Source organism: Phyllostomus discolor, chromosome 5 (assembly GCF_004126475.2).
Source record: "Phyllostomus discolor isolate MPI-MPIP mPhyDis1 chromosome 5, mPhyDis1.pri.v3, whole genome shotgun sequence".
NCBI lineage: Eukaryota > Metazoa > Chordata > Mammalia > Chiroptera > Phyllostomidae > Phyllostomus > Phyllostomus discolor.
The window spans coordinates 36503774-36526180 of record NC_040907.2 but is presented as its reverse complement, the minus strand read 5'-3'; the positions used below and the strand labels follow the sequence as shown (position 1 = coordinate 36526180).

The 22407-nt window shown below is 32.6% G+C and overlaps 1 protein-coding gene across 1 annotated transcript in view; it reads left to right on the top strand.

Moving 5' to 3' along the window:
* Positions 1 to 22407, top strand: part of NRDC (nardilysin convertase) — a 68087-nt gene that overhangs the window by 23562 nt on the left and 22118 nt on the right. The window contains 10 exon segments of the mRNA XM_028514220.2: positions 8290 to 8363; positions 10326 to 10421; positions 11445 to 11567; positions 13035 to 13092; positions 15012 to 15085; positions 16456 to 16525; positions 18850 to 18927; positions 20046 to 20166; positions 20246 to 20304; positions 20562 to 20616. Coding sequence (XP_028370021.1) covers positions 8290 to 8363; positions 10326 to 10421; positions 11445 to 11567; positions 13035 to 13092; positions 15012 to 15085; positions 16456 to 16525; positions 18850 to 18927; positions 20046 to 20166; positions 20246 to 20304; positions 20562 to 20616 — 808 coding nt within the window.

Genomic DNA, 22407 nt, shown 5'->3' with positions numbered 1-22407 from the left:
TTTTGAAGTAAAATGATCAGCATTCAGTCACACATAGCAGGCACACAAGAAAACAACAATTTAAATAAGAATAGATAACAAAAAAAGGTTTCTCTAATGCCTTAGAAATCTTAGATATTTTCACAATTAGACATAAATTATAAAAGTGATTATCTCTTATGTTTTTAAAGAAATAGATGAGTTTAAATACAATTTCAAGGAATAAAGAAACTGAGATTTGAAAAAGAAAAGTAATAACCTTTTTAATTAAATTGTTTTAAATTTATAGATTTTTAGAGAGAGAGGGAAAGAGAAAAAAAAAACCCACTGATTTGTTCCACTTATTTATGCATTCGTTGTTTGCTTTTGTATGTGCCCTGACTGGGGATCAAATCCACAACTTTGACAAATTGGGTTGATGCTCTAACCAACTACCCTGTCAGGACAAAAAGAACATCTTGAACTGAGATGTGATCATTAAAATTGAAAACCTAATACATTTTGGGGAATCTTGAAGGCCATATACATGCATACGGTTGTGCCAGGTCCAGGGCAGTATGCATGCTCAACAAAGATCTGAAAAGGCCTTAAGGCCTTACTTTGGCTGACCTTGAGTCTCTGTGAAAGCAGGAAGTGATGGCTACGGCAGTAAATGCTGAAGGTGTGCCCCAATATGCACACAGAGCCCCTTGCCAAGGCTAGGAGACTTACCAATTACAGGGATTTAAGATAATCTTTATCTTAAGCAGTTAAACTAAACCTGTCAAAGCTAGCCTAAGCTAACCAAACCTGTTCAAGAACACAGACTTCACAGAATTAGTTTAAGAAAGGCACTTTATGAATAAACAGCCACAATTGCATTCCACAATAACAACAAACCCTGAGGAGGGAGGAGAATCTTGATTTTCATTATATTACTTAAAATGTTGTTTTCAACAGAAAATGATGAGAGGTGCAAAGTATGGGCCATAAACAGCAGTCACTATAAGCTGTCCCTGAGAAAGCACAGATTCTGAATTTACTAGACAAACAGTTTCAATTAGCTATTTTAAATATGTTCAGAGAACTAAAGAAAAGTATCTAAGAACTAAAGGAAAGTATGAGAAGGATGTCTCACGAAATAGAGAATATCAATAAAGAGATACACATTAGTAAATAGAATCAAATAGAAATTCTGGAATTGAAAAGTATAACTCAGCCCTGGCTGGCATAGCTCAGTGGATTGAGCGTGGGCTGGGAACCAAAGTGTCCCAGGTTCGATTCCCAGCCAGGGTACATACCTGGGTTGCAGGCCATAACCCCCAGCAACCACACATTGATGTTTCCCTCTCTCTCTCTCTCTCTCTCTCTCTCTCTCTCCCCCTCCCTTCCCTCTCTAAAAATAAATGAATAAAATCTTTAAAAAAAAAAAAAAGAAAAGTATAACTCAAATAAAAATTCATAAAGGGGATCAACAGCAGATGTGAGTTATCAAAGGGAAAAAAATGAACAAACTTGAAGATAAGTCAATTGAAGTTACCTAGTCTGAGTAAAAAAATTTTAAAAAATAAAGAAAAATAAAGAGCTTCAGAGAGTTGTGGGACACCATTAAACATAGTAATATATGCATCGTGGGAGTTCCAAAAGGAAAATGAGAAAGGGCTATAGAAGAAAATTCTTGAAGATATAATAGCAAATTCTTCCCAAATTTGTTAAGAGACAAGAATCTGCATAGTCAAGAAGCTAAACAAAGTCTAAGAAGGATAAAAACAATAATATCCACAACAGGATGCATTGTAATGAAACTATCAAAAACAAAATATAAAGAAAATCTTGAAAGTAGCAAGAGAGGAGCAGCTTGTCTCATACAAGGTAATCTCAATAAGGTAAACAGCTGATTTCCCAACAGAAACCATGGAAGTAAGAGGGCAATAGTTGGGGTCAGGGGCAAAAATTAAAAAAATAAGAAGGCAATAGTATGATGTAAAATGCTGAAAGAAAAATGCTATCAATCAAGAATTTTTATATCCAGCAAAAACATTTTTTCTAAATGGAGAAATTGAGACAGTAAATTAAAATTTGTCACTAGCAGATCTTCTCTGTATGATATATTAAGTGCAGTCCTTCATAATGAAATGAAAGGACACTTAAATCTACACGAAGAAATAAAGTGCACTGGTAGAGGTAACTACATAGATAAATATTAAAGACAGTATATACTTTCTGTAAATTTTTCTTCTATGTGATTTAAAAGACAACTGCCTGTACAATGTAAAAATTATAAATCTCTTTTGATAGGTATATACTGTATAAAGACAATTTTTATGGCAATAGCACAAAGGAGGGAAAACAAATAGAAGCAAAGTTTTTATATTAACTTGTAATGAATTATTACAAGTTATGTTAAGAAAATAAAACTATAATAAAAGACAAGAGAATTAAAATGGTACCCTTGAAAATACCTATTTTCACAAAAAGAAGTTGGCAATGGAGGATTAGAAGGAGAAAAAGACAAAACTTATAGAAAACAAATAGCAAAGGCAAACATAAATTCTTCCTTATTAATAAATTAAACATGAATGAATTAAGCATTCCAAAAGGCAGATGTTAGTAGAATGGGTAGAGAAACTCAGTTCAACTATACATGCTGTTTATAAGACCATTTTAGATTACAGTATACCAGTAGATTGTGGGAAAAGATAGAATTATATTAATTTGTTAGTATAATGTATTATATTAATGTTATGTTAAAATAAATTTAATAAAAAATAATTAAAAGGGAACTGGAGTGGCTATACTAATATCAGATAAATAGACTTTAAAACCAAAATTGTTATTAGGGACAAAGGAATTTTATAATGATTGATTTATGAGGGTTAATTATATAACAGTTATAAACACATTTATCTATCAAAAAAGCTCCAGATACATGAAGCAAAAGCTGACAGAATGAAGGGAGAAGTACACAATTCAGTAATAATAGTTGCAGATGTAACTATTGAACTCACTTTCAGTAAAGGATGGAACAACTGGTTAAATCAACAAGAAATAGAAGGCATGAACAACAGTATAAACCAATAGACGTCTATAGAACACTTCACTCCAAATCAGAAAAAAAAACTACGTTCTTAAGTGCAGTATGAATCATTCTCCAGCATAGACATACAATAGATTGTCAAACAATTCCCAATATTGAAAGGTTGAAATTATACCAAATATATTTTCTAGCTGTAATGGAATAAAATGAGAAGTCAATAATAGAAGGAAAGATGGGAAATTCACAAATCTGTAAAAAATAAACAACATACTCCTAAATAATCAGTGGGTCAAAGAAAAAACAACAAAGGAAATTTAAAAATACTTAAAGACTAATGAAAACAACATACCAAAATTTATGGGATGCATCGCAAACAGTGCTCAAAGGGAAATTTATAGCTGTAACACCTCATTAAGAAAAAGATCTCTAGTCAATGATCTAAACTTTCACCTTAATTAACTAGAGAATAAAGAGCAATCTAAATCTAAGTAAGCAGAAGGAAGGATATTAAACTTTCAGTGGAAATAAATGAAATAGGGAATAGAAGAACAATAGGGAAAATTTTTTAAAAAGTTGGTTATTTGAGCAACATATGGACAAACCTTCAAGTAGACTGACCAAGAAAAAAAGACTTAGGTTGTTAAAATCAGATATGAAAGAATGAACATTGCTATGATCTTACCAAAACAGAAAGGAGTATAATGGAATACTGTAAGTAATTATATGCCAACAAACAGATAACCCAGGTTGAAATGTATAAATTTCTAGAAAGACACAAACTACTGAAACCGACTCAATACAACAAAATCTGAATAGCGATGTAATAAGAAATTGGATTAGTAATCCAGAACTTTCCAAGTGAAAAGTATAGACCCAGATGGTTTCACTGGTGAATTCTATCAGGTATTTAAAGAATAATTAACACTAATACCTCATAAATACTTTCAAAAAAATAGAAGAAGAGGGACTTTCTAACTCAGTCTAAAAGGCCACTGTTGCTCTGATACCAAGTCTAGATAATGATTTCACAAGAAAACTACAGACCAGTATCCCTTATGAATAGAGAAGCAAAAATCCCCAACACAATACTGTGAAAGTGAATGCAGCAACATATAAAAATTATACACCATGTCCAGGTGGGATTTATTCCAAGAATGCAAGGTTGGTTCACCATATAAAAATCAAGGTAATATTGCCAAATTAATAGATGTGCAAAAGTCACATTTCAAGATACAATCTCAATATAAACAGAAAAGACATTTGACAAAATCCATCACCCTTTACCAATAACACACTTAAACTGAGAATAAAAGGAAATTTTTCTCAACCCGATAAAGAGTATCTATGAATAACCCACAACTAATATCATACATAATGGTGATACATGGAAAGCCTTTTCCCGAAGATCAGGATCAAGATGTCAGCTATCACCATTCTGTTTAACATTGAAGTGGAGGTTTGAGCTAGGGCAGTTAGACCAGAAAATAAAATGAGAGGCATGCAGATTGGAAAATAAGTAAAACTGTCTTTATTTTCATGTGTAATCTTGTACAAACAATTCTCATTATTTGTGGAGAATTCACATGCTCACTAAAATTTATTTGTAATTCCAAAATCAATATGATGCTTTTACAGTCATTCATGGACATGTGAACAGTTTTGTAAATTATTGTGAAAAAGTTGAGTTGCTGACACACACATTCTCAGCTGAGGTTGAACAAAGCAACACCTTGCTTTTTCGTTTCAGCTCTCATGTAGGGGTGCACAGCGTATGGAGACTCTATGGGGGGACAGTGCACTAGAATGAAAGGAGCTCTGGCTCTGGAGCCAGTTGGATGGAATTTGATGTCAGTTCTCCCCAGTTAATGTACAGTTTTAGTGATATCACAATCACAATCTCAGAAGACTTATTTAGTTTTAAATAAGACAAGGTAATTCTAAAGTTTATAAGAAATGCAGAGGGCTAAGTATAGCCAAGATACTTTTGAAGTAGAAAAATAACAAGGTAGCAGGAATTGACCTATGGGATATTAAGATCTATTTGGTAATTAGGACATTGTGATGTTAGCATGGGGCTAAGCAAAGAGATGATGAAATAGAATAGAGACCCTGGAAATAGACTAGCATTTATGTGGACACTTGATTTTTAATAGGGACAATATGGTACAGTGGTGAAAGAGCTTTTTAAAGAAATGATGTCAAAACAGTTGGGCTTCTATAATGGTAAAAACTAGATGGAATCCCTGCCTCACAATGGATTCTATTACAGGCCAAAAAGTGAAGAGTACAACTAAAAGATTTAGAGATTTGTGACTTCAGATAAGAATTATCAAATCAGATACAAAAAGCACAAAACAAAAAGGAAAAATATATATTATGTTTATTAAAAGGTACTATAGTGTGAAAAAGCAACTAGAAAGTAGAAGAATATATTTGTAATACATTATATTTAGAATAACTATCATTGAATTTTAACTATTAGATTTTATATGTATAATTATATGTAACATAATTATATCATATATAAATGGATGACTATATATATTTCTAGAATCAATAAGAAAAAGTACCACCTAATAGAAAAAAAGCATGAAAACATGCATTTTACGGAAGAAATTCAAGCTATTAATAACCATATGAGATAGTGTTCACCCTCATTAGGAATCAGGAAAATATGAAGAAAACCATTAAGAGATTTAATTATCCTAAAAGTTGCAGAAAATTTTAAAGTCTGACAATACCAAGTAAGGGTTGAGGAGAAATGGAGGAATTGAAACTGTTGATTCAAGTATAAATTAGTACAATCACTTTGAAAAAGTTTGGTATTAGCTAATGGTATTGAACATATGCACATGTATACTATTACCTAGGAGTTCCTTTCATTCACATGTGGCCCAGTGCACAATTTTAAGGATGTTAATGTTTATGGCAGCATTGTTCATAGTAGCCCAAACATGAAATAAACCCAATTATCCATCAGCAGTGGAATGGATTAATAAATTCAGTGTCATACTCTACTGCAATGAAAAGAATCACAGCTGCATGTACTAGTGATGGATGAATATTAAAAATATAGTGCTTCCCTGGCCAACATGGCTCAGTTGGAGTGTTGTCCCATCCCTGAAGGACTGTGCATTCAATTCTCAATCAGGGCACATACCTAGGTTGTGGGTTGGATCTCTGGTCCAGATGCATATGGGAGGCAACTGTTTGAAGTTTCTCTGTCTCTCCCTTCCTCTCTCTCTAGGGGCAGTGAAAATGTCCTCAGATGAGGATTAAAAAATATTTGTAAAAACTTAGTATTGAGTTAAATAAATTAGACATAAAGAATACACAGTTTATTTCTATCTATATAAAGTTGAAAAACAAAACTATATTGTCTACTACGTACGTTCTTGTGGGGATGAAAGTGTTCTCTTTGCAGGGCGGGTAAGAAAATATTTGATATGATAATGGTTTATGGCCCTCCAAAGCTTAGTCTGACCTAGCAACATTTTTTGCTTGCTATTTAACTTCTTTTTGAGTTATTCTTGAGTTCATATAACCATTTATACTGACATTGAGTTTGTGGAAGATAGACAAAGTGTATGTGATGTCAGAGCTACAAAACTGGTGGATAGATGATTGGAGGACTTGCAAATGATTGATCTTGAAGTTGTTGCTACAGATGGTTTGCACTTGCCAGTTGGTTGCCATGGTGGATGTAAGTTTGATCCTTTGTTTTATTTGATTCTAAAACTTTGAGTGAGTTTTAGAATTAAATAAAAATATTCTGTTTTATTATTTAATTCATCAGAAGTTATTCAAGCTATTATGCCGTGTACTGAAAAGAAAAAATGTTGACAATATCTTAGTGAATATCTAGTAGCTAGTTGAAAGTTTCTTCACTAAGTGAGCTTCAAAACCCACTTATGTACACAAATAATCATAACAGCATTATTCATAACAGAAAAGTGCAAACAACTAGCCGTCCCTCAACTGATGTATGGACAAACAGAAAGTGGTATATATCCGTATAATGAAATACTATTTAGCCATGACATGAAGTACTGATACATACCACAACATGGATGAACCTTGAAAACATGTCACATTTAAAAAGCTACTCACAAAAGACCACATCACATATTCTATGATTTCACATATGGAGCACAAGGGTACTGTAGAATTTGTTTGTGTGCTCCTTAGGGCTAAGCAAAGTGCCTTGGAGTCCCTCAAATAATTGACCAGGACATCTTGTACAAAAGCCATTCGTTTTGAGAAACAGTATAGTATAATATTTCTGAATACAAATTGTGGAGCCAGGTTGCCTTGGACTGTGTGCTGACCATTTGCTAGCTGAGGGTTCGTGGGAAACTGACTTCTCTGTGTCTCATTTCTTCGTTTGTAAAATGTAAGATTTGTGAAATGCCATGTAAGTGGCATCTCACAATATGTGATCTTTGTGTGAGTGGCTTTTTAAATTTATCATAATATTTTCAAGGTTCATCCATGTTGTAGCATGTATCAGTACTTCATCGCTAAATATTTCATTGTATGGATATATACATTTCGTTTGTTCATACATACAGGAAACAACCCATGAATGCATAAATCAGTAGAACAACAGATCGATGTTTCTCTCTCTCCCTTCCCCTCTAAAAATCAATTTGAAAAATCTAAAATTTTCTTTAATTTAAAAAATGTCATTTTATTATTTGTAACCATGCATTGAATAAAGAGAATAGGCTTTATATACTTTTTATATATAAAGCCACCGATACAGTGTATAAACAAACCATCTATCTGTGGTATTAAAATTGAATAGAGTGATTAGGAAAAAATTTCTGCAAAGCCTTCCTGGGGTTGATAATGAAATAAGAAAGGTCAAGAAACACTGGTCTAGAAATATATCAATATATGTAGGTGGTAAAACTATAAGGAAAAGCAGAGAAGTGATTACAATAACGTTCAGGATATTAACTGTAAGAATAAAGGAGGTGCTGGGTGCTTCTAGAGTTCTGACAGTTGTCTATTTCTTGATCTAGGTTGTGCCCACAGAGGTGTTTTCCTTATAGTTATCCACTAGCCTGTATGTTTGTTTTATATGCTTTTTTGCATGGGTCTTTAATTTCATAATATAAAAAGCAGTTTGTAGGCTTTAAAATATAGAAATGCAGAATATTGTTTAGATTTTACATGCGTGATTATGAAGTACATTCAACTTAGTAAAACTTCTTGATTAAAAAGTAAGATATTGGCTGATGAAAAGCTTTTACTGAACAATAATAGAAATGCCAGTTTATTTTTTTCAGATGGGCCCAGTTCTTCATCCATCCACTAATGATCAGAGATGCAATTGACCGTGAAGTTGAAGCTGTTGATAGTGGTAAGAGCAGTGCCTTATGTCTTACCACTTTTTTCTTCATTGCCAATTATTTTTTAACACATTTATCATTCTTTATCACTTTAGACCATTTTATCTCTATATGATAAGGACTAAATTGAGATAGATGTGTCATGTCTATTCCTGAAGCCATTAAATGTATAATCATATAGATTTGAAATAAAAGGGTGGTACATTTTTATTTTTTCAGCCTTTGTTTTTTGAGGGTTTACCATAGTGACTAATCTTTGGCAGGGCAGGAGCCTAGTTCTTTTTTTTTTAAATTAAAAAAATTTATTACTGATTTTGGAGAGAGAGAGAAATATCAATTTATTGTTTCATTTACTTATGTATTCATTGGTTGCTTCTTGTATGTGCCCTGACCAGAGATTGAACCCACAGCCTTGGTGTATTGGGATGATACTCTAACCAATGGAGCTACCCAGCCAGGGCAGGAGCCTAATTCTTAAAGCTAATACAGAGTATTAAAACTTTAAAAGTTCACATATTCTTTGCCTGGAGAGAATTTCTCTGAGGCTTTATTTTTAATACCATCCTGATATTTAAATAGCTTATCTTTTGTTGCTGTGTGTGTAGGTACTTTGTAGCTTGAATTTTGGTAGTTCTAAAAATCATTGAGATACATTTATGGATGAAAAAAACTAAATCCCTGAGCAGGAAATGCATTTTTTTTTATTTTTTTAAACGTATGTTATTTTTTAAAAGATTTATTTATTTATTTTTAGAGAGAGAAGGGAGGGCAAAAGAGAGGGAGAAACATGAATGTGCAGTTGCTGGGGGCCATGGCCTGCAACCCTGGGATGTGCCCTGACTGGGAATCGAACCTGCGATGCTTTGGTTCACAGCCCACGCTCAATCCACTGAGCTATGCCAGCCAGGGCTTAATTTTATTTTTTGACAGTTTTTCTTATCTTTGCCATTTAAAGAATGAAGACCATAAAGAAAACTGTGCTTATACAGGGTGAGGCTTTATTATAGAGCTGTGCTAAAAATATTAATTACAGAGTACTAATAAATAGCACCATTGTAGGTTAACCTGTCCTGCATTATTTGAGCATTAGAAAAATGTAATACTACACTTGGGTGGACTTCCAGTTCATATAGGTTAGGCTTGGCTTGTGGCAACTGAAGAGGCAAGGTCTCTGTACTTGTTCCTCCTTTTGTATTATTTTCCTCCTTGGCTTGATTCAGTGTCTAATAATGTTAATATATTCACTGTAGTTCACTATATATTCAATATAGTTCACTGTGTAAACTGCAGATGAATGTAAAGAGCCGTCTATTTGGAACCCAGTCAACTTGTGTTTTACTTATTGAAATATCACCAACTGTGGATCTAAATTTATTTGTAACAAGAGAGTGGGATTCCTTCTAACTCTAGTAGCTCCTTATAATCAAGAATTTATTTTTTTCACTTTTGTTACTTTCCCACCACAGTGTCTATTTTATCATAGGCTCAGACAAATATTTGAGTGAATTGAAAACCATAATAACCAAGGAAAAATTTCCTACTTTTGGGGGCCTAGGAACTATATTCTATATTCTCTGTCTCAGATGCTTTTAGTATGTTTTTCTTCATATAGTTTTGAGAATGGGTTGAAATCAGTGTGTGAAAATTATGGCCTGGCTGGTGTGGCTCAGTGAATTGAGTGCTGGCCTGCTAACCAAAGGGTTGCCAGTTCGATTCCCAGTTGGGGCACATGCCTAGGTTGCTAGCCAGGTTGACCGCAGGGAATGCATGAGAGGCAACCACACATTGATGTTTCTCTCCCTCTCTTCCTTCCCCTTTCTCTAAAAATAAATAAATAAAATCTTAAAAAAAACACGATTCATAAAAATAATTTTATTATTTCCTTACTTTTAGTTCTTTAGGCTTGAGTTTCTAGATAATAAAGCAGATAACTGAATTTCATGTAATTAAGTGTGTTTCTTTACAACTGACAGAATATCAGCTTGCAAGACCTTCTGATGCAAACAGAAAGGAAATGTTGTTTGGAAGCCTTGCTAGACCTGGACATCCTATGGGGAAATTTTTTTGGGGTAAGATACTAAATACTTCACCTTATTTCATATTTTCTAGTTAAGGAAGATTGAGATTATGAAAAATTGATAAAGAATGGAAAAGTATAAAAGTAGGGTAGCTAGGTACCTTTTATGTATTCAAATACAAAGTAGTTAAGCATGCCTTTATATAGTTCTCTAACATTGACTATATAAAAAATAAAACCTAACATTTTGTGAATGCCTTTTGGGTTTTAGATACTCTGCCAACACTACATGACTCATCTCATTTCATCATCATAACAGTGTTGATGAGCTGGGTACCATTATCATCTCTATTTAAAGATAAAGAAACACACTAAGAGAAGTTATTTAATTTGCTTAAGTCACACAGTGGTGAATATGAGATTTGAACCTCTGTTTATCCGATTGTAAAAGCTGTGCTGTACCTCAGCCTGACATTTCAATTTATCAACAGAGATTCAGCAATGATTTCTCTAATATTTTTTGAGCTGTGACCTAATTTTGTTTAACTGATAAGCTGTTTAAATGGTATTTGTTTTTAACAATGCCTTTATCTTAGTATTAGAATCAGTTATAGCCTGATATTAATCCTCTTGGCTAAATCTGGGATGAGCAGATTGAAATGGTACTTCATTCAAAGGATGTTTTGCTTCCATGTATATTGTGTATAGTTGTAAACATTTTATATGGCATCTTTGCTTTATGTGATTTATTTTTAAGAATTATGGAGAATATTATTAAAATAATTCAGAGATAAACCTGAATTGAATAGTAGACTATTAAGAAAGAAAGCTTAAGGCAATTGCTGTTGACTAAGGTTTTGCCAACTAGATATTAATTTCTTATGTGTTAAATATACTTTGAAATTATTTCTTGGGAATTTTTGTCCTATAGTAATAATATTATTATATACTAATTCAATAATCCTGAGTCACTTGGGTTATTTCATTAATTATATATAGTAGCAGAACATGTCTTACTGGTATAGAGACTTTGAACAAAGCAAACTTTATTTCTATATTTTTCATCTTTTTATAGGAAATGCTGAGACTCTCAAACATGAGCCAAAAAAGAATAATATTGATACATATACTAGACTGAGAGAATTCTGGATGCGTTACTACTCTGCTCATTACATGACTTTAGTGGTTCAGTCCAAAGGTAATATTACCTACTACGGCCCTTAGGATTACTCTGAAGTAGTGTTTTCTTCAGATTTGTTTGCCTTGGTCAATGATTCAGTAAGTGCACTGTTAATTACTTTAGTGCTTGATCCTAATTATGAACTAAAGGGGATGAGAATTTGTAGAGGTTACATAGCAAGTGGATAAGCTCAGGGAAGCACAAAATCATTTGATTATCAGCAAATGTTTTTTCTCATGTAGACATAGGTCTTATCTCTAAGCTAGTCTGTGAGTGTACTAATGTACTAATAGGTCATAAATTGTTTTTTGAGCCACATTCAGCTACTGCCTCTGTTATTTCTCATTTTGAGTTTAATCCATATTGATTATAAACTCTTATAGTAGAGGGTGTCTCTCTTTTCATCCTTACGTAGGGTCCAGTAAAATGGTATGATGAATTGAATTCCATCATGGTGATATTATAAAATATTGATCAGTACCTCTACTCTTTTCCTTCTTTTATCTTCAGGAACTTGTGTTAACTTTTTCTCATTAAAGAAATCATGGTAGTTTTCTTTACATTTCAATCAGCTTAGGCTATTTTTCAAAGTCAATCAGTTGCTAAACTATTCCTTTTGATATACCTTATAAGTTTGCATATTATTTTTTGAAAAACTAATCTTCTCACCCTAATATTCTCATTTTTAAAAATTTTGTTCTTATCGAAATGAAGATGAGCGCTGACTTGGCACTTAAATATAAAAAAAATTTTTTTTGCATTTATAATCAAAATTAGTCCACTTAAAGTTGACTTAAAGTTATGGATATGATATGGTAGATTCGTTTGTTCAAACTGCAGGTGGGCATGTAGATTTCTTTTACATTTGTTAAAATAGTTTCATATTCAGTGTGCCATATTAATTTATACTTTTTAGTTAATGATTAATTCCAAATCTGTCATAAACATGCATTTTTCTTCAAGTAGGTATTGTTTCTTTTGCATTCTCTTTTTTTTGTGATGACAAATACAAGAGCATATTAATGATGCAAATTTCTAAAATAAGCTGCAGATATTTGATGAGAACCTTAAAGAGTATAGAATCAATTGATTTTGGAGTTTTAGCATTTATTATACTATTTAAGAGTTAAATATCTATAAATAGTATAGAACAAATTCATAATTTTGTTAGTGTACTTTTCACCTTGTGTTTCATATCCTCGGGCATCTCTTTTGAGAATTAGTGAAATTTCATGTGTCTGGTGGAGCTAAAATGAGTCACTGGATAAAGCTAAAAGGTTTCCTTTTTCATTTTGATTTCCAGTTTTGCTCAAAATTTCAAACGAATTTCCTATGAGATAATAAGCAAAGAATTAGAAGACAGAAATTATGTATACAGGATTTGACCCTATATACCCAAATTAAAAAATCCCTTTGTTTTATAGCTAAAGATCTGTGAGAAATCTAATTGCGTTTTCTTGTCTCCTCCCCACCCTCCCTCCCAAGAAACACTGGATACTTTGGAAAAGTGGGTTACTGAAATCTTCTCTCAAATACCAAACAAGTAAGACATTTACTTTCATAAATCATACACCTTTAGAATTAAAGAAACTGTATCTTCTTGTATGAGCTCCAGAGGTTTTTTTTTTTTTGGTTTGTTTTTTAAACAGACCATTAGGACCTAAAGTAGTTAGCAAGATTGCACAGCTTTTGAGTGGGAAAACTAAGATGAGAACCTGAGTTTCCATATTTTATGTAGTTCAAAATTTATAAGCTTGTAAATTTACAGTAAGCAGTAATTCTGAAGAATGTATGTCTTTTTACATGTACTCGAAGCTTTTTTGTTACTGTGGAAACTGTTTGAAATTGTGATATGAAAGCAAGTATTGTATTGGGAGGCAGAAGGGGTGTATATATATATATTTTTTTTTTGTATCCCCTGCCTCAGAACAGATTGTCTTCTGAAAGTTCGTTTAAGTCAGTTGTTTGAAACTTGAAATGCTTTTCCTCATAAAAGAAATAATCTTTTAGATGATGATTGACTTTCCATATTGTCTGAAAAGTCATATCCTTTTATCGGAAATTGTATAGGGTTTCAATTCAGAAAGCTGTTTTTTGTCCACCTCAAATTCATCAAATAATACAAATATTTGACACTTTATTGTTACATTTTGTTACAAAGAATACAGAAACTTTAATTGTGATGCAGTTAAGTCTTTCTTTCCACAGCTAGCAGTTTGCATTTTTTAAAAATATTTTATTTATTTATTTATTTACTTACTTACTTACTTTTTAGAGAGAGGGAAGGGAGGGAGTAAGAGAAGGAGAGAAACATCAATGTGTGAGAAAAATATTGATCAGTTGCCTCTTGCATGCCCCCAACTGGGGACTTAGCCTGTGCAACCCAGGCATGTGTCCTGACTGGGGATTGAACCTGCGACCTTTCAGTTCTCAGGCCAGTGCTCAATCCACTGAGCCACACCAGCCAGGTCAGCAGTTTGCAGTTTTGTAAAATAAATGACATCAGATTTTTTTCTTGCATCAAGTGAATAAGCTAGACTTTTTGCATTTCTTCATTTCAAGATATAATTTGTTATAGATTTATGAAAGAAAAATTAGCTTTAAAAATGTTAGACTAACTTGTGATAACAACTGATTATTATTGTTATTTTGGCTTTATATTTGTTATTTTACATTGATAATTAGCAGTAGTTTTTGTATATAGAAAGATAATGAAAGCCATGCCAAAGTTGCAGGGTTTTATTTGTTTATTTTTGTTTGCTTGCTTTGATTGCCATTGTTTCAATGGCAGATTGAAACATATTTTACTGTGGAACTTTATTAATAAAATCAGAGGTATAATTTAATAGAGGGATTCATTAGGTCCTATCAATTCCTGATAAGCATTTTAAATATTTTTCTTTAATATTACTCACTAATAACTTTTGTTCCTAATCAGAAAGATTAAAATTTCTTCTAGATATTTAATATTCATATTGACCATGTTTTAGAAGAAATATTAGTTACAGTATCTTTAACAAGATCGGAATCCTCTAGAAAAAGTCTTGTAAATACCAAGGTGCTTAATATAATGCTTTATACCTAATAATCCATATCTGTTTGTTGAATTTAAAAATTATCTCTAGTATAAATTTTCTTTCTCAAATGACTTTGTATAGGAGGAGAACTAAAAATGAATTTGCTGAGAGAGGCAGTAAATATTGGGAGGGGAAGTCCCTTTAATTTGTTTTATATCTCTTGTGAGTTTTTATGATATTTGAGTCATTGGGACTGAGGTTAAGAACAGGTTGTATAGTTCAGGATTTTGTGGCTTTATTGCCATCTATTCACTTATGTGTAGAATGCTTTTCAGCCAGGAGTATGTAGAATAAATTATACATACCTATCAGTTAGGCATCCCTAAAGATACTGCTTATAAAGGCTTTTGCCAATTAAATTTTAATGTATTTGTTTTATTTTCAGTGGGTTACCCAAACCAAACTTTGGCCATTTAACGGATCCATTTGACACACCAGCATTTAACAAACTTTATAGAGGTTCGTGAACCAAAGGTTTAAAACTGTTTGAAATAATTTTAGCACATTCTCTAAAACTTAATTGAGGCTGCCAATTTTCTTCAGAAATGAGAACACAACAGAGAGTACTGCTGGGTTGGAAAGGGAGTAGGTGGACGGTGGAGGTCCAGTTAGCCACTGACTAGCAGCAGATTGATTGGCCTACTGCTACTTGAGTTTGTTTCATGCTTTCTTCCTGTTTTCCCCTAGTTCCCTTTTGTTCTTTGTGTTTTTGTTTGTTTGTTTCTCTCCTATTTCATTTCTGCTCTTTTTTTTTTCCTTTAAAAAGAAAAAACAGGAGGGGAAAACATTAAAAATAAAATATAGAAGAGGAGAAAACATTTTGGATATCATTTTCTTGTATCTTTATTATAAAAACAATTTTTGTTAAGTGAAGAAAAATTCGTGAAGCAATAGGAGGTAAAAATAACCCCTAAATCTTACCATCCAGAGAAGTCGTTTGGCCAAATTTCCTTTTGAGTTTCTGTGGTTATATTTTCTTAATGCAGTTGAGATTGTAAAGCATATACCCTTCTCTCTCTTCCTTTTTTAATATATTTGTAATAACTGCCCAGTGAGCTATCACGTAATTATACTATAATTTACTTAGCAGTTTGCCCATAACAAATATTGCAGAAACATTTTAAATTCATCATTTCTCTTCCTTTGCTCCTTTTGTCATGGCAGGTTTTTTTTTTTTCTCTTTTCCTAGTTGCCTAAGTATTCCTTCCTCTTCCTCTTTTGCCCTATTGCCTGTCTCTTGCCTCTTTCCTCTTCCCTTCCTCTCATAAGTGACTGTTTTGTCACACCCTCTGCTGTTGGTTGGCTCCATAGCTAAGCTGGCTGACTTTTGGTTGTATTCTTTCTGGCTTTAGATTTTCTCTTCACAGAATCCTAGAATAATAGCACTGGGAATAATCTTAGAGCTACTTTAGCCTAATCTACTCACTTACCATCAGAAAACAGATCCAAAAAGATTTAAATGCAAGTGATTTTTCTCAAGATTATATAAATATGTATAGCAAGAGAGAGGTAGGGCTGGATTTCAACCAGGGGGCTTCTGACTCCTAGTCCTGTATTCTTGCGAGAAGGGATCCATCCTTAGGAACATTTAATATTTTGATAGTTCTTTATCCATGCTTTCTCTACATGTGAAACCAAATTGAAACAAAAGTCACAAAAGTTACATTATTCAAATTGGAAAATTGGCAACTTGAAATAATAATTGCATTGTATTTAACCTTCCCCTGTTTAATGGAGGATGAAGTTTATTGAATTAAAAAAAATTCATGTAACATAGTAAAAGTTATGGTGAAACTCTCATATCTGTTCTTCTGAAAAATATTTTTTAGTTGTTCCAATTAGAAAAATTCATGCTCTGACCATCACATGGGCACTTCCCCCTCAACAACAACATTACAGGTAAGAGTTCAAGGGCAAATTTACTCCATTATTTGCTGAGCTACAGTTTTATTTTTAAAGCATATTGAATGGTTTGAATCTGGGGTTCTGGATTTATTGTATAAACTCAGGTGATGTGGTAAACTGGGACCTCATTACTAAATTTTTCAAGCCTTGCAATATACTTGAATGACTTCTTGGGTACAAAAGCTAGAGTTTTCTTATAACTGGTTTGCTTTTTCCTGAGTCTTTGAAATTAAGTATTTCTCTAAATTATTTATTTGTTTGTTTGTTTGTTTGCCAGTTGTGACCATTTAGTTTGATCTTGTCAAAAGTAAATAAGTTTGAGCTTGGAATGTGACTACAGCATAAGTCTCAAGGACTTCTAGGAATTGGGAATGAGTTAGGACAGATTTTTACAAATTAGGAGAACATTTTAGCTTATTTATACAGTTATCTTATTTGAGCAATATAGCATGGATCCAGACATTCTTTGAAGGTAAGGATCAGCCAATGCCTACAAATGCTTTTCTTATTAAAAACAAATGCCAATAAACAGATAAACATTTAACCTATTTTAAAAAACTATTACCAACAAAATAAAACCATGATGATACACATACAAGCAGAAGGAAAGAAAGTAATGCATGTTGCCTAATCTCAGTAAAAATTGCTTTTTAAAAGTGTATATATTAGAGTATTCAAACATTCAAGTCCCATAAAGTTAGCAAGAACAGGATACTTGCAGTAAGAAAGCAGAGAACATGTGTTGTCTACTGGCTTTTGGTGCAAGGATAATATGCATTGATTGTTATGTTAGAGTGTCCCTTAAAGTGTTAAAATTATCACATGCATATTTAAAAGTTTATTCATCTGTTTTGAATTTTTACTGTAAAAATAATACATGCTTATAAAATATTAAAATAGGACAAAAGGGTATTAAGTAAAAAGTAAAGCTCTGCTTCTTTTCTTGGTCTCTGTCCTCAAAGATATGTCTAAAATCAATAATGTTATATAGTTCAGACATTAAAATAATGAATATAAAACACATTTTATTTCCTTTTTTATGCATTTTCTATTTTCTTAATAACAAAACCTGTTTACCTTCTGACTGATTATTAAGGTAATTCATTGTAGAAATCTTGAAAACTACTGAAGAGTAGAAAAAGTCATTCATGATTCTGTTTTCCAAAGACCATTAACATTTCTGTATGTTTCCTTTCAGTTATTTGTGTGTGTGTGTGTACTGTTAACTTTTTTAAATGTGATATTCATCATGAGTTTTTTTGCATTCCCAAATATGTGAATTCCCAGTAAATTAGCTTTTTGTGGGAGCCCCTTTTCTACAAAGAAGCAATTGTTTTATCTCCCAGAGTTATCAAATACAGTGCAGTTAGCTTTGTTCAGATGCAAGTATCGTGTAATCACTGTGTTCATTCTTTAACTGATGGGCTCCCCTGCAGCAGTCTTACTGTAGATGTAATTCAGATTCAGACTTTAAACAATATTGTGTGGGTTTTGGGGATTGCTTGATATAGTTGAAGTCATAATATTATACCTTGACTTCTTAAAGTTCACTGATAATAGTTCTGTGCAGTAATTTTAAAATTTAAGAATGTTTAGATTTCCTAACCCAATATATTTTTCTATATTTTGTTTTGGTAGGAATATATTTCTGAAATTATAGTAGAAGCCAGTGGGAAAAGACAATATGATAACATATATACAACTACTCAGACTATTAAAATATATTTATTATATAATAAAGCATTTTTATACCTGTTACTGCATTTTCATGAAAGTCCCATGAGTAAGTAGTTAGGTAAGTGAAGAGGGAAAAAATATAGAGAGGCTAAGATTTTTGCTTAAGAGCATTTACTCAAAGGAAAAGCTAAAACTGTAACTTAGATTTTCTAACTCTTAGAGTAACACATTTCAGTTTACCGCAGTCTGATGGAATACTGAAAGCTTTTACAGATACAGAATGATTTATATTGCATTAGCTTCTAAAATTATAAAGAATCTGTATTACTTCCATTTTGGGTGAAACAAAAAATGATTTTACCACAAAGAGAAGTTAAGTTTGGTGGCTGAGAGGAAAAGTAGAAGTCTTAAATTTTGGAGTGATTTTACTCATTCAGTGATTTCAGATGAAGTTAAATTTTACCATGTTTTCTGTCTTTATCTTCCTACTATCAAATTAATTATAATTTCATGGTTAGTGGAATTCGTGTGAGAATAAGTTTATAATCATATTCTCAAATATTGTAGTCACAGAAATATGGTTTTCTCGTGTTTTAATACCTTACTTTTTAAAATTTCTGACCTTAGTATTTTTTTAAAAGGGTGAAGCCACTTCATTATATCTCTTGGCTGGTTGGACATGAAGGCAAAGGCAGCATTCTTTCTTACCTTAGAAAAAAGCAAGTATTCAATTAATGAATTATAGCAATCTCTGAAAAACAGTAGATAATAAGTGTTATGTAACTCATTCTTCTCTCTTTTCGCTTTATCTGCCAGGAGCTTAGAATCAAATCTAATGCTTAATTACAGTTACTGTAATAATCTAGATTATTTTAATGGCTGTATTATATATGTGTATTTTCTCGGAAGCCCCCTTTTAGTCCATGTTGGAAGTAGTTGTATGCAGAATTTAAAAATCATAAGCTAATAGATTCCAGAGTTACATAAAAGGCTAGCTCTAACCAAGAATTTAGATTTGAATATTTGTTATTTAAACGCTGAGGATCTCCAAGCTTTCACAGTCCAAAAGGTAGACTAAAGAGAATTTCCTTGGGCATATGAATCATAATACCTAAGTATGTGGAACTGTGAACAGTATATGCAGTCATGTTAGCAGAATGATTCCTCGTGCATTTAGGCACTTGTTTAACTTGTCTAGCCAAGTGATAAAAATAGAGCATTAGCATCAGGATCAATACGTTAAAGTAATTCTTTGTTTGATTTTTTCTGTACATTAATTCAAGAATGGAAAGGTAGATGAAAAGTTAAAATAAGTACTTTAAAACATTAGTATGTACTAGAACATTCAAAGAAAGTTGAGAAGGCAAGGCTATTATTATAAAAGACTAATGTTGTTAGGTACTTACATGCCTTACACAATAAATGTGAAATGCTTTGAGATGTGCATAACCTTTCTACCTTGCTGAATTTTATTAAGATTTCCAACTCTATTCTGGCTTTCTTTCTCTTTATTTTAGGTTTTTAATATTTTGCTGTTCAATAAAATTACTATGGCTTCATAAAACTTAATATTTTACTATTTGTAATATATTAGTGTTTCTAGTAAACAAGTAAATATGGCTATTTCTTCTGGTGATTCCTGAATGTACTATAATTCCTTGGGATGCCTTTGTGCTTTTAAAGTTTGTGCTCTTCAACTTACTGTTGGAAAGCATCTTTGCGTCAAAAGCTGAATTTCCCAAATTTTACGTAGAAATCCTAACTATTTTGTTAATTTGATGTATTTGTTGACTATCAGTTCCATATATTGATTGGATAAATTTTTTTCTAATTGTAGATGCTGGGCTCTTGCATTATTTGGTGGAAATGGTGAGACAGGATTTGAGCAAAATTCTACTTACTCAGTATTCAGCATTTCTATTACATTGACTGATGAGGGTTATGAACATTTCTATGAGGTAAATAATTAAAATGGAGGATTTTTTAATATATAGATATCACTTTATGCAAAAATATAACCAGATGTTTTGTCCTTAGGTGGCTCATACTGTTTTCCAGTATTTAAAAATGCTGCAGACGCTAGGCCCAGACAAAAGGTAATGCATACTTACTAGAATTAGGCCGGAAGTCAGTCCTAGTATGTTCTGGTGTTTAGGCTGCCAGTAAACAGTGTTCCAGTCCTGCTTTGATCATTTGTCAGGCATTTGCTGCTTATTTTCCTTTACTGGCTCCATATTCTTATTCTCTACATGTGAATGGACAGTCTGTTTATTTTTATGCTTCTCTTCTCTTGTTGATGATTTGAATGAGAAATTTAAATATGTCTTCTGATTATAATTTTCTTCTTTCACAGAATTTTTGAAGAGATTCAGAAAATTGAGGACAATGAGTTTCATTACCAAGAACAGGTACTGGAAGCCAAATTCTTTCTTAATGTTTTCTGAGACCAAAATGAAAACTGGTGTGGACATTGTTCCTCTTTTATTTAATTATTTATTTTTTTAGAGAGAGGGGAAGGGAGAAAGAGAGGCAGAGAAACATGGATGTGTGAGAGAGAAACACCAATAGGTTGCCTCGTGCACAACCCCAATCAGCAGTCTGGCCCAAAACCCAGGCAGGTGCCCTGACCGGGAATCAACCAGCGACCTTTGGGTTTGCAGGACAACATATAACCCACTGAGCCATACCAGTCAGTGCCATTGTTCCTCTTTCTGGAAATGTCAGTGGAGTTTCAATTGTGCCATTCTCTGTCAGTGAGTCTCAAGATGGCCTTGAGTCTATCTGAAAATTAGCTCTCTTGTTTTTGAGTATTTTTACTGAGCAGTGGTGAAGGACTAGGCAGATTGACACAGATCATATTTTAATCATACATATATATAGTCATCCATCTGTCTATCCCTTTGATAAACATTCATGGAGATCTTGCTATGGTACTTGATATTTGGGGGATTCCAATATTGTGAAGACATCCTACAAGATAATCAGTAGTAATAACCATACATAATGTTAGAAACAGTGCACTCTGGGGTTTCAGGGCGAGGAGAACATTTGCCTTGATTGGAATATAACCAGGGAAGTTTTCGTGGATATGGAAAATTTGAATTGCATTTAAAAATGGATATGGTTTGGAGACATTCTAAGCAATGGGAAGCACATGAGGTACTCTTGGAGTGCTGTGGAAAAGTTAGTGATCCTACATGTCTGTTGGATAGGGTCCATGAACGGAAGGTGTTATATAAGGCTGAAAGGTCAGAATTTTAGAGCAGGGTGTTTTTTTTAAAGCCTTTTGTGCTGGATACCTTTGGAAATCTGTTAAACCTGTGCATTCCTCCTCAGAATAATATTTTATCCCTCCAAATTTTTAAACTCAAACAGCCACAGCAGTCCAGTGACCACTGGTATATCCCTCACCTGGATTCACTGATTGATGTTTTGCTATATGGTATTTTTTCTTTATCTTTTTATATATGTGTATGTGGGTGTATGTGTATTTTTTCCTCAAAACATTTGAGATTTAATCATAGATATTATTGTACTTTATCTGTACATTTTAAAGCATGTATCTGCTCAAAACAAATGTATTCTCTTGCATAATCTGACTAAAATTGTCAAACTCAGACAATTTAACATTGAAACAATACTGTTAATTATTCCACAGTTCATAGAATAGTTTTCCTAAGTGCATAAAATAAAATACATTGTTTACAAAAGGTATTGAAATAAAGCACTCAAAATAGTAATTAAAATATAATCTTATTAATATTAAATGATAAGGTCTAGTGGTAGGTCTAATAATTATTATAATTTTTAGATAGCAATGAGTATGATATTTTAAGATATCTACAACTATATTGTGATTTCTTTTGGTTATAGTCATAGATGCTACTAATACTGTTGTGGTTTGTTGCCATATTCATAATTGAATAAAAATGAGAAATTAGAGATTAGTGAAATAAATATGTAATTTCTTCCCAATCACATTCTTACACGACCACCCCCTCCTGAATTTGTCCACTGATATCTTACAGGAGGTGTCCATGGACCCTAGATTAAGAGCCTGTGATTTAGAACCAGTTTGTAGGGTATCTTGGAACCTGTCTTTTTGGATCATTATCAGAGATGATTCCCTGAATATCTACTATTAAGTAGAGAAAACTTAAGCACATGAGGACAAGATCACAAAAACTATAAGCTTTGAG